The sequence below is a fragment of the Lipotes vexillifer genome, unplaced genomic scaffold (genome assembly GCF_000442215.2).
Source record: "Lipotes vexillifer unplaced genomic scaffold, Lipotes_vexillifer_v1.1 scaffold53, whole genome shotgun sequence".
Taxonomy (NCBI): Eukaryota; Metazoa; Chordata; class Mammalia; order Artiodactyla; family Lipotidae; genus Lipotes; species Lipotes vexillifer.
In genome coordinates, this window is record NW_006791814.1 from 1,214,118 (window position 1) to 1,227,276 (window position 13,159).

At 43.3% G+C, this 13,159-nt stretch overlaps 1 protein-coding gene and 1 pseudogene across 2 annotated transcripts in view; one reads left to right on the top strand and one right to left on the bottom strand.

The window, feature by feature from the left end:
- Positions 1–13,159, bottom strand: part of CHD6 (chromodomain helicase DNA binding protein 6) — a 218,667-nt gene that overhangs the window by 131,778 nt on the left and 73,730 nt on the right. The window contains exons 1-2 of one of the 2 annotated variants that reach the window (XM_007464746.1): positions 4,657–4,668; positions 921–1,441 (exon numbers count right to left, since the gene is read on the bottom strand). In XM_007464746.1, the coding sequence (XP_007464808.1) occupies positions 921–1,408 (488 nt within the window). In that variant the 5' untranslated portion in view covers positions 1,409–1,441; positions 4,657–4,668. Of the gene's footprint in view, positions 1–920; positions 1,442–4,656; positions 4,669–13,159 lie in introns of those variants that run through there. The other variant, XM_007464745.1, reaches the window with a different exon arrangement.
- LOC103069961 (nucleolysin TIA-1 isoform p40 pseudogene) lies at positions 11,864–13,029 on the top strand (annotated as a pseudogene).

A 13,159-nucleotide genomic window follows, 5' to 3' on the forward strand; every position in this document is an offset into this window, starting at 1 on the left:
TAAAATGCTTTCTCTCTTTAAAATGTACTTCCTTTATGCCTGACCCTGTACAGGTCTGATGGCCCCATGACTTTATATTGTTAGCAATTGCATCAACCTCTGCATCTTTATGGGTGCTCCTGGTCTATACTCTGCCCCTGCACTTACATTTTAGAAACTTAAATTCCTTAAATTCCCCTTATATAGAGGTTATATATTTTTTATTTTGCACGTCCTCAAAAAGTTTAAATATTCTCCACCAAGAATTTAAAAAGAGACGAAACGAAGAACAGTACATTTGTATACAGATGACAAATATTTAACTCCCCAAATAAAGTGTACGGTTGGATCCTGACAGGATCTACAGCCAGGGCCCCCGACATCACCCCAGCAGCCAATCTGTCCCCACGCCCTCTGCTCTCTCTACAGGTCACTACGGTCTGTCTCCTCTGGTCTCAATGACTCACCGTTTCCTGAGCACCTGCTGACATATCAGGCACCGTGTTAGATACCGAATGAGAGAAACAGACCAGGCGTGGGCCTGCACTAGAGAGCTCGCAGCCCAGGGGAGCCAGGCAGCCCTTTTCTGCCTGGAACTCTGCGCACACCCACGGCTCTCCCAGACCCCAGCACTGTGCGCCCTCCTGACAGCTGCTCCTCTGCCAGCCTACACTCCGGCCGTTCCCCAAATCGCTGCCCTCCCTGTATCACACCTGTGACGCCCCTTCCCTGACACCCTGTGTGTGCTAACATACTTCACTTCTCCTTAATCCAAAGGGAATGGCAAGAAATTGCAGGCACAGTATTAATTAAGGAGGTGAGAGGGTGGTTTACTTTGGCTGAAAGTGGGAAAGTCATGCCCGGGAGGCTGGAGTAAGGCCAAGGCCAGCCTCTCTGTGGAGGCAGAGCCCGGGGCTCAGGACGGGAAGAAAGGGACGCACCTGGCCTTCTTGGACTTCGTCCTGGCTGCAGAGTCAGGGCCGCTCCTTTTCTCTTTGGCCTCCTTGGGGCCCGAGGCCTCCCGGGGCTTCCGCACCTTCTTGGCCCCGTCCTTCTGCTTGGGCTCCTTGGGCTCCTTGGCCTTCCTGGGCTCCTTGGCCTTCCTGGGCTCCTTTGGCTCTCTAGGTTCACGCTTCCTCTTTGGCTTGGGCTCCCTGTCCTTGCTTCCCTTTGCTGCCCCTTCTTGCTCTCCTGGATCCTTTTTCTTCCGTTTCTTCTTCACGCCAGTGCCTCCTCCTCCACTGTCCTCCGTCCCGTTATGGGATGACGTTTTCCTGGGGAAAAGGGTCTCAGCGTCCTCTTCAGCAGCGTGCAGGTCCTTCTGGGGCAGACAGGGACAGGCAACATCTTCAGTTTTGTCCTCCTGATCAGTGCTGTGGTCAAACGGGGAGGGGGATTTGTAGTCAAAATTGACGGAGGCATCAGACATTGGGGAGTGATTCAGAACTTTTAAATCTGACAACTGCAAAAGAGAGAGAGACAAGCATATTACTCTTCCACTGCAAGCCTCACACAAATAGTGGTATTAACTTTGAATGCATGGGCTTGTTCAACATCTCCTGAGTGCCTGCGACGTGGTAGCTCCTCCCGTGCTAGGTCATGGGCACAGAGTGGCAAACAGGACACACATTATGTTTGCTTTGGCCCTTGTGGAGCAAGGCCCTCGTGGACTAAGTTGTTAATATATTATGTAGATAATTTGTGTGTAAAAACCTGAAGGATTTCCATGTTACGTGCAGAAATCTGAAACACCTTTTTAAGCTCCACTTCTAGAACCAGCAACAACAGTCTCCCACAAAATACCTTTAGATTCCGCTAACAGACACGAATCCTAGGCACATTGTTCTGACCCCAAGTGGCATTTATCATGCTGATATACTAGTTACTGTTCAAATGTATTCATGAATTAAGGTGATGTCACCAGGGTGATAAGGATATGGGGTCAACCTCAACGTGTTGCTTTATTTCCCCAAATCTCTGCTCTCACATATCATCAAGCAGCATTAACATTCACCTGGTTTGACTGTCAATGAGAACATCTGGATCATTCAAAACTACACCTTTTATTTTTAACTAGAAGTAGTGTTCTTCTGTATGATCATCTAACTCTGTCACCAGACTCAGCAGCAGATAACCTTTGACCACTTGCAAAAACCAACTAACGTACGGGAGGATGCTTTACTGTGACGCATGCCTTTAGGAAGAAAGTGTCATAGGTGCTGAAGGCAACGCTAAAAGAACATTTCCAAGCTGTTTTGGAGCATCACCAAATAAAAGTGAAGCCTCCTAACATGACAACTTTTAAGGAAACATCCCTTTGGAAGCAGAAGGTATATCTCATGTTTTCAGGCCTGGTGTCACAAAGTACATTTGTCATTTCATAACAAGGCTGGGGTTGCCAATAATCTGATAATAACGTGGGTGCTAGTTTCAGGGAACAAAGAAATAACTTAGGGAGAGACAAGCAGGCTTTCCAGGAAGATGGTTACAATCACCTTTGGATGATGACTTAGGATCAGCCCCATTTGTGAGTAGCTTGCTCTCTTACCAAGGGGCCTGGCCTGTGCTGAAGGGAACAGACACTTGCCAGATGGTGTGGTTTCTCTCTGGCGTTCTGCTTACCAATCTCTACTCAGACTTCCTGGCCCACCCTGGAACCGACGGGAGTGCACAACTCAACTGCATACTTCCCTGCTGTTCTTCCCAGCTCCCTTTCATAGTCTGATACTCCCAGACGTACCACTGAGAATCCCAGGAGAAAACGATGAAAGAAAAGGAGGATTCTTCTGGATTTTTTTTATCATAAATAAAGTCCAGTGTCATAAACAAGCCTAAATCCAGAGGGAACTGGTCATTCTGGCAGGACTCACTACTTGAGGGGGGAACAAAAGGGAAAACAATTCAGTTGGACCCACCTCATTGCTGATTCAGTGCTTAAGGCTTAGGAGAAAGAGGAGCTAAGTAAACTGAAATTTAAATCAATAAAATACAAGAAAATGGTTTAGATGGTAAATTTTATAATTATGTGTTTTCTACCACAATAAAAAGACAAAAAAAGGGAGGAAGGGAGGGAGGGAGGGAGGGAGCAAGGAAGAGAGGAAGAGAGAAAGAGAGAAAGAAAGAAAGAAAAAGAGAAAGAAAGAGAAAAAAGAAAAGACAGCAAGAAACTCAACAGTACGGTAACAGGTACCCAGTTAAAGCTGGGATCCTATGACCGCATAACCATCCCTGGGATGTTACTTAATTATGTGCCAGGGACACTTGGCCCTCAAGGAATAAGTTTTTGCTTATAATGCAAGGGTGGACACACTAAAAAAGCAAGAGACACAGGTTTATTTATTAAAAAGGCTTTAAAAGACAGTACCCTGAAGACCTAATTCCATCAAGGCAGCACTCTGTAGGTCAAAGTGAGACCCTCTCCTCAACTCATACCTCATGTCAAGGTCTTTTTAGGGCTCTCCAAAAAGCTGAGCAGGTAGCTCAGGCAGGTGTGGTGGTAACTGGATATTCAATCATTAGGCAATAACAGTAACAGCAGCTAGCAGCTACTGGACAGACATCAAATGGATATACTCAGAATTATGCAAAGCATGTTTCATGACATCTCTAATCTTTTCAACAATCCTACAAACTTAGCATCATGCTGCCTATTTTGTATATGGAGAAATGAATGATTATTGATGCTAAGTGATGTGCCCAAGGCCATACAACTAGTGAGCAGAGAAGCCTGGATCTGAATCCTCTGGCCAAATGCTTGTTTCGTTGAGTATTTCACGACATGTCAGGGAACCAGGCCACCAGACCAGCATGATGACATTTGGTTAGAAACGTTAAATGTGATGGTGTGCACAACCACTTTAGGAAAAGGTCAGGTAGTTCTTTATAAAACTAAACACATACCTACCTGATGTCCCAGCAATTCTATTCCCAGGAATCCTAGAGAGTTGTCTAGTCCACTTCTCATTTTACAGATAAGATAATCTGTTTAGAGATTTAGAGGTTTAGACAGAGAGCAATTTGTCAAGATGTATTCCTAGGAAGTTGGTAGAGATGGGACAAGACGTGTGGCACAATCAGCCAGTGTTAAAAAGGAGGAAGTGTGGGCTTCCCTGGTGGCGCAGTGGTTGAGAATCTGCCTGCTAATGCAGAGGACATGGGTTCAAGCCCTGGTCTGGGAGGATCCCACATGCCGCAGAGCAACTAGGCCTGTGAGCCACAACTACTGAGCCTGCGCGTCTGGAGCCTGTGCTCCGCAACAAGAGAGGCTGCGATAGTGAGAGGCCCACATACCGCAAAGAAGAGTGGCCCCTGCTTGCCACAACTAGAGAAAGCCATCGCACAGAAATGAAGACCCAACACAGCAAAAATTAATTAATTAATTAATAAACTCCTACCCCCCAACATCTTCTTTAAAAAAAAAAAAAAGGAGGAAGTGCTCCAAAAGGCAGATATTAGTAACCAAAAATATGAAATTATAATCTCGAAAAGTCAATAATCCACCAGAAATGTTTTTATTTTTAAGGCACCTTGTTGGGAGCCTGGAAAAGATATCTGCTGAGGATTAAAAATATAAGACAAAACATATTTCTTCCATGTTTCTCAAGGTCAGTGGGGGAAAAGGTAAAGAGCCTAAATAAAGTCTTTGTTTCAACTTCTACTAAGAAGGCATTAAATTACCTTTTTTTTTTTTTTTTGCGGTACGCGGGCCTCTCACTGTTGTGGCCTCTCCCGTTGCGGAGCACAGGCTCCGGACGCACAGGCTCAGAGACCATGGCTCACAGGCCCAGCCGCTCTGCGGCATGTGGAATCTTCCCGGACCAGGGCACGAACCCGTGTCCCCTGCATCGGCAGGTGGACTCTCAACCACTGCGCTACCAGGGAAGCCCTAAATTACCATTTTGAAAATGGCCCTAAAAGGAACAGACTTCAGATGATGGACCACAGTAACAACGTTTTACATTACATTAACAATTTAAAGAGACTAGCATCTAGGAACACAAGGATAAAACTGAGAGAGCCTGTCTGATGAAACATGCAACAATGCTAGCTCATAAACTTCACTGATAGTAATAAAACACATTTCTTTGATCGAAGATCATCAACCTACAATATTCCTAGAAAATACACTTAAAAATGTGAATCTAGATAAACAGGTTCTGGGTCAGTTGTAAAGGATTTAAGAACTAATGGAAAGATTACAGCCTAGGTCAATGGTTCCCAAACAGAGGTACAAGGACAAACCTGGGTTATCCCCCTAAGAATCACTCAAGTACTTGAAAGTCAAATTAGAATCTAAGAAAATCACCCAGGCTACAAAATGGATAGACGCTAAAAGAATTACGCTAAGTGAAAGGAGCCAAGCACAAAAGACCACATATTGTATAATTCCATTTACATGAAATACCCCAAACAGGCAAATCCACAGAGACAAAAAGAAGAGTAGAGGTTGCCAGGGGTTGAGGGAAAAAACAGCGTGACTGGTGATGGGCATAAGGTTCTTTGGGGGATGCTGAAATGTTCTGGAATCAGATAGTGGTTATCTTTACACAATCTTGTGAATGTACTAAAACCACTGAACTGCATGTTTTAAAAGTCTGGATTTTACAGCATGTGAATTGTATCTCAATTTTTAAAAATTCAATGTAAGAATATACTGGAAAGGGTCCTCTCATATGTTGCTGGCAGGAGCATCAACTATTAAAAGATATTTTGTAGGGGAGAGTAGCAATAATACTAAAATTTTAATTTTGGATATGCTTTTAAAGTGAGCAATTTCTCTTTAAGAACATAAACTAAGGAAACATTTAGATACTCCAAAGGTTTATGTACAAGAATATATGATACAGAATTATTTTTAATAGAGTAAAAAACTGTAAATACTCTATCTGTCGACCTTTAGGAAAATGCTTAAATTAACAGCACATCCATCATATAGAATACTACTACACAGCCACTGTTACACAAAGTTTTAGCTGACATTTTAAAAGTGTCCACAACATGTGGGAAAGTAAAAAAAGAAAACCTACGATCTAATCCCATTTTTGTTTTTTTAAGAAGGCTATATCAACACTAGCTTTTTTTTTTTTTTTTGCAGTACGCAGGCCTCTCACTGCTGTGGCCTCTCCCATTGCGGAGCACAGGCTCCGGACGCGCAGGCTCAGCGGCCATGGCTCACGGGCCCAGCCCCTCCGCGGCATGTGGGATCTTCCCGGACCGGGGCATGAACCCGTGTCCCCTGCATCGGCAGGCAGACTCTCAACCACTGCGCCACCAGGGAAGCCCGACATTAGCTTTTTAAAATAAATTTAGGACACATACCATCATTATGTCTGGGAGATAAGATTGTGGGCAACTTTCACTTCTTTTTTCAAAACTTTCTCAAAGTTATTGTTTGCCTTTACCTGTTTCCCATGATTAGAAGGTAAGCTTCATGAGACAGTGACTTTGTGGTGTTCCCCAAGATCTTTGTGGCTTATAGTAAAACTCAATCATATGATTATTGGATGAAATGAATATTTTCAATTTGAAAAAAGAGAAAAAAGACATCTACAAAATTGTACGTGTAAACAAAAATGACAACAAATACCTGTGTACAGAAGAATGGAAGAAAATAAACAAAATGTTAATCATTTGAGGCTGTGCAAATTTGGGTTTTTAAAAATTTTTTTATTAAACAGACGTCTAAATTTTCAATAATGAGAATATTGCTTTCAATATACTTATAATAGAAAAATTTTCACATAGATGTAATAGAAAAATTTTTAAGACTTCAATAATGAAGGAAAAATTGTTTGCCAGACAATTCACACTCCTCCAAATCATCAGTATTCAGGAATCAAAGGCAGAATATGAGAGGCACCAGCACTATCATTACATCTGACTGAGGGCAGGGCAGAGCGTACTTTGCACTCGGGCTGGAAAGGCCCCTGCATACCCTTCACCCAGAAGTGCTTCCTCCAATTTCAACCCAGCGGTGAGCGGCCCAGTGAGCCCCTGCTGCCCATCGCTTCAGGGTCTTCCACCTTCCCCAGGGAGAGGAAAGTGTTCTCTGTGTAGACTTACTTAATATCAAGAAATCAGCTAAACATAAAAATAAGCAGACAAGGGGCTTCCCTGGTGGCACAGTGGTTGAGAGTCCGCCTGCCGATGCAGGGGACATGGGTTCGTGCCCCGGTCGGGAAGATCCCACATGCTGCGGAGCGGCTGGGCCCGTGAGCCATGGCCGCTGAGCCTGCGCATCCAGAGCCTGTGCTCCGCAATGGGAGAGGCCACAACAGTGAGAGGCCCGCGTACCACACACACACACACAAAAGCAGACAAGCTTAACTCAGTTTGAGATCTGTCTTTTTTTAAAAGTCCAAATAACAAAATGAAAATACAAAATAAGAAGTAATTACTACTACTAACGAGTTGGTCTGTGGACATTCCAGGTGGCAAAGCTACTTTCCAGTTGGAATCAGAATTGTCTTATTGTTTCACCTTCTCTTTCTCCTTATAGTTACCGCCTGCCTGTGGAATACAGTAAAGACAGAAAACCCCACATATCCTTGCCTTTATCACACTGCAATTGCACTGGGACTCATTCATTTGGCAAATACATTTGTGCTGAGTGAGCAAGACCCATCTGAGGAGGGACAGGGACAATGTCAGTGTGTGCGTGTGTCTGTGTGTCCCCTCTGTGTTTGTGAGTTTTTTCCCTGTATTCAGCATATTCAATCCTTCCACACCCAGGAGTTCTGTGCTTTGGGTGATGAAGCAGGCATTTCGATCCTACATGGCTCCTCACATGGTCACAGCTGGTTCGCACCAGGAGGAAAAGAGTTCGGTTTCAGGCAGAGGTGTCCAGGACGCTCTTGGATACACTTTCCAAGGGAAATGTCTATGAGAATAAATTAGACCGCCCAAGAAGAATGGATAAAGAGAGAAGAGGAAACAGGACCTAACCTGCGGAACACTAACACTTAAGGTCCCCAGAGGCGGAAGAACCTACAGGCAGGACGAAGGAGCAGTCAGGCCAGTGATGTAGGAGGGAAAAAGGGTAAGAAAGTGTTGCTTCACAGAAACCGGAGGATGAGAGCATTTTAAGATGTGTCAAATGCTGCTGAGGAGCAGGTAAGCTAAGGACTGAAGAATGATCAACAGATTTGACGATGTAATTTCTGCAAAGCTCCTCTACCCCAAAGTCCTTGAACCTGTCAGTCAAGTCTCCACCTCTATTTTCATATTTTTGCTTTTAAAACAGGATGGGGTGGTGGTGGGTTTTTCTCTTACGATGTTTCAAGACTCTTTGACTACTCTAAATCTTTAGGCAAAGTCAACCTAAACCTTGTTAATTCCACGTGGTAACAAAAGCTGGGGGCAGGTAGATTATTAAATTTAGATGCTGACAGGAAAGAGTTAGGAAGAAAGAAGGAAAATACTTAATAAGTGCCTGTTTGTTAACAAGTGTTGTTTCTAGAAAACACGAGTTTTTTTTTTCCCAAACAACTATGGCTTTTATGAGCAAACCAAAAGCTCAAAGTGATTCAATTTTCTAATCTGTCAAAGTGCAATGATGTTTGTTTCAGCCAACCAAGGCTAAGAGAGACCTCTTGTAAAATGTTTTTGTGACATCTTCTAAGCCAAGTAGATCAACAAATACAGAGAGAATAAGACTATTTTCCTACCTCTTCCTTCCTGGCCCACCTGTAATTTCACTGTAGTCCTGGGTTACTAGAGCCCCTGAGCCCAGAACTTAAGCAAACCCTGGCCAATACCATTTCCACATACCAAGGCCCAGCAAGACCACGGCCTGGAGTTAGGAATACTATGTGTGGGCAGGGAACGGTGCTTTTCATATATCTCAACCTTTAGTCTCAGCCACTCTGAGTACTCAGAATTGTTTTGATATTTGAAAGATAAAATAGATGTCAGCAATGATCATTAATAATACCTGATTTTATTAAGGAATGAGTATTAGGCAATATACTAAGTTTCTTAAACAGATTATGTCTCAAAACAACTCTAAGAGGAAGTATATTATGGTTCCAAATATGACTCTATTTTATAGAGTAGAAGTTCAGAGAGGTTAAATAACTCACCCAAAGTCACACAGCTAGTGAGTACTAGAGCTAAGACTCGAACCCGGGTTTGACTCCTGGTTTTAAGAGCCACTGATCTTGACTACTTCACGATACTGCCTCATGTTCTGCATACACCAAACTCAGAATAAGAATGAGCAAGACTGTCTAACCACCTCTACTTTATTTCCATCATCCACTCCCCAGCACCACGGGTATCTCCCTAACCTTTCCCCCAGAAAACCGTTAACTCATTAACTTTCCTCTTCTATCCATTTCTTTATAAATCCATTTGTTCCCCAGACCAGAATGGGATAATACATGAAGAATCAAACAATCCAGCAGAACATTTAAGATTAAATAAGTGATCTCTTTTCAACTCTACCCAGAAGGATCCCAAGATGAGGGTTAAAGAACATCAAATGTGGGCTTGGCAGCTACCAGAAGACCTACAACCACTATCCTAAGAACACATTTTGTTAGCAGTGGGTACTATATTTCCGTTTTCCTCCCCAAATGAGAACTTTTGATCCTTGGTCACTACGTGCTATGTAGTTTCCCAAAACTGGCAAAATTTATCCAAAACCATATCAATAGTAAAGGGACGGGCTAACTGAGGCAAAAGACAGTGAGTTAATGAAAAAACCATAAACCGTATCAAAAGTGGAAAGAAGTTCACTGCTGTTACTCCTGCTTTTTTCCCACAATACTCAGAATACTAGCTTTGGGCTACTTTGGGTCTCAAGAGTGAACCCAAGTTAGATGGAGGGAGGCAATTCTCTACAGTCACAGTGACACTTGTCAAATGTCACGGATCCTAGATCTTTTGTTGCCACTTTGATGTTGGCCCAAGGTCTCGTTACCAGAGATTCCCAGAACCCTCTGGTCAGGACAGGAGATGAGGCAATTCTATTCACTGTTTAAAAGTGATTGTCTTTATTCCAATGTTTTCTGCATGCAGACACACTCAAAGCCACTTTATTCTTAGAATTTAAAACTCAGCTGTTTATTTCTATTTTTAAAAAATTGTTTCCTGTCTGTTTCAGCTAGTGATATGTTGAGTAATATCAGTAACATGAGCTGAAAGAACCACTATGTAATATATAACTATTATGTAATATTTTAATTAAAAATTGTATCTACTTAGACTACTATTTATGTTGATACCACAGATAAATACCATACATAAATGCCCTGGTAAACCCTAGGATTCTAGTCAGGATGTACCACTAAGGTCATCCAGCCCAAACACCCACTTCCTGGCCTCTGACACACATGCAAACAGCTTTCCAGTCTCTCCCAGGAGTGGGGAGCTTAGTGCCCACAAGGTGCAGGCCACAGCTGGGCAGCTCAACTTCTCAGGTCGGTCTTCTTCAGATGGAGCTAAAGCCTGTCCACCTATAACTCTCCATTCTCACCTACAGGTCCAGCAACAGACACAGTCAACCTCTTTTCCAAGAGATGCTTTTAAATATTCCCTTCTTCAGGCTATGTAATCTTAGTTTCATCTATCATACCTCATGTTGAATGAGTCAACATTCTTTTATCATCCTGATCACTTTGCTCTGGCCTTTCAAGTATATGTTTCAGAACACAAAATGAATTAGAACAAGAAAAACAAAAATATGTTAAGGTATGTCAAAAGATAGGTTTTAGAGCCCGTGGATTGCTTTAGCATGCTCAGCAACGTCTTGCAGTTCAGTCATCGGTATGGCCTGTCACCAGTACCTATAAGAGAAGCAGGATCAACTCCTCCACTTAATTAACTTGCCCCTCCACCTATCTAATATTAACTTTTAAATAAAAACTCTGCTCTGTTCATCAACATATACTGAGGTGTAAATGAAAACCATCTAACTGATGCTACATAATAACTGGCTGACATACCAAAGGTCTCAATATGAACTTTCAAAAGAAAAGAACCTAAATTCATGTTGGGATAATTTCGGTAAAGAATGTTTTTATTGGGGCTTCCCTGGTGGCGCAGTGGTTGAGAGTCCGCCTGCCAATGCAGGGGACGCGGGTTCGTGCCCCGGTCCGGGAAGATCCCACATGCCGCGGAGCGGCTGGGCCCGTGAGCCATGGCCGCTGAGCCTGCGCGTCCGGAGCCTGTGCTCCGCAACGGGAGAGGCCGCAACAGCGCGAGGTCTGCGTACCGCAAAAAAAAAAAGAATGTTTTTATTGAAATGAAAGCTTACCTTAAATAATGTTTAAAAAATTAAATATGCTGATTGCTTTAAGAAATAAAAATCTGCCCATGTATCATAAATGACAGTAGTTTCGAGGGCTTGGGATTCTCTTCAGTAATGTGTTCTTTTTAACAGCAGCAAAATATTCCACTAGGTAGATGCGCTATGATGTATATACAGGCCTACCTCACAGATATTGCAGGTTCAGTTCCAGACCACCACAATAAAGCAAATACCGTAGTAAAGTGAGTCACACAAATGTTTTGGTTTACAGGTACATACAAAAGTTATGTTTATACTATACTGCAGTCTATTAAGTGTGCACTAGCACTATGTCTAAAAAAAAAATCTACATACCTTAATTTAAAAATATCTTATTGCTTGGCACTGTACTCCGATTAAAAAAAATTAAATTACAGGAGGTCCAAAATGCAAGATTCTTCTGTGCCTGCGCGGCCCGGGTCACTTCCCGGGCTGCTCTCAGGTGCCCGGCTCACCGCCATCTTGACCTGAGGCTTCGTTGTTCGCGCTAGGCTGGGCGGTTTAGTGTAACTGCCGCTGAAGAAGGGGGCGCAGTAACCTCTGGTTGGCCGAGAAACCCCGCCATTTCGCAGCCATGGCCACTCAAAAGATTTGTAAGGTAGTAAAGGGTAGAGAGCCTGGACCCGGAGGCGCCGCCGCGACGGCAGCAGCCATGGAGGACGAAATGCCTAAGACTCTATGTCGGTAAGCTTTCCTGAGATGTGACAGAAGCTTTAATTCTCCAGAATGATTATGGATACAGCTGGAAATGATCCATATTGTTTTGCAGAGTTTTATGAGCGTCGTCATGCAGCTGTAGCACTAGCTGCTATGAATGGGTGGAAGATAATGGGTAAGGAAGTCAAAGTGAAGTGGGCAACCCACAGCAGTCAAAAGGAGGATACAAGCAGTAGTACCGTTGTCAGCACACAGCATTCACAAGGTCATTTCCATGTCTTTGTTGGTGATCTCAGTCTAGAAATTACAACTGAAGATACAAAAGCTGCTTTTGCACCATTTGGAAGAATATCAGATACCCAAGTGGTAAAAGACATGGCAACAGGAAAGTCTAAGGGATATGGCTTTGTCTCCTTTTTCAACAGATGGGATGCTGAAAACTCCATTCAACAGATGGGTGGCCAGTGGCTTGGTGGAAGACAAATCAGAACTAACTGGGCAACCCGAAAGCCTCCAGTTCCAAAGAGTACACATGAGTCAAACACCAAACAGCTATCATATGATGAGGTCGTAAATCAGTCTAGTCCAAGCAACTGTACTGTATATGATGGAGGTGTCACTTCTGGGCTAACAGAACATCTAATGCGTCAGACTTTTTCACCATTTGGACAAATAATGGAACTTCGAGACTTTTCAGATAAAGGATATTCTTTTGTTCGGTTCAATTCCCATGAAAGTGCAGCACATGCAGTTGTTTCTTTTAATGGAACTACCATTGAAGGCCATGTTGTGAAATGCTACTGGGGCAAAGAAACTCTTGACATGATAAATCCCATGCAACAGCAGAATCAAATTGGATATCCACAAGCTTACGGCCACTGGGGCCAGTGGTATGGGAACGCACAACAAATTGGCCAATATATGCCTAATGGTTGGCAAGTACCTGCATATGGAATGTATGGCCAGCTATGGAACCAGCAGGGATTTAAACAGTCTTCTGCACCATGGATGGGACCAAATTATGCAGTGCAGCCGCCTCCAGGACAGAATGGCAGCATGATGCCTAATCAGTCTGCAGAGTCGCAGTGTATGAAACCCAGTGAAAAAGGACTCCAGAACCTAAAGCCAGTGGCTTAAGGCTACAGGGAGTGTCGTAAAGCCCTTGTTTACTTAAAGATTTATCAAATCAGTCAGTGCAAATGTCAGATACAATGTATTTATTTAAAAGATTCA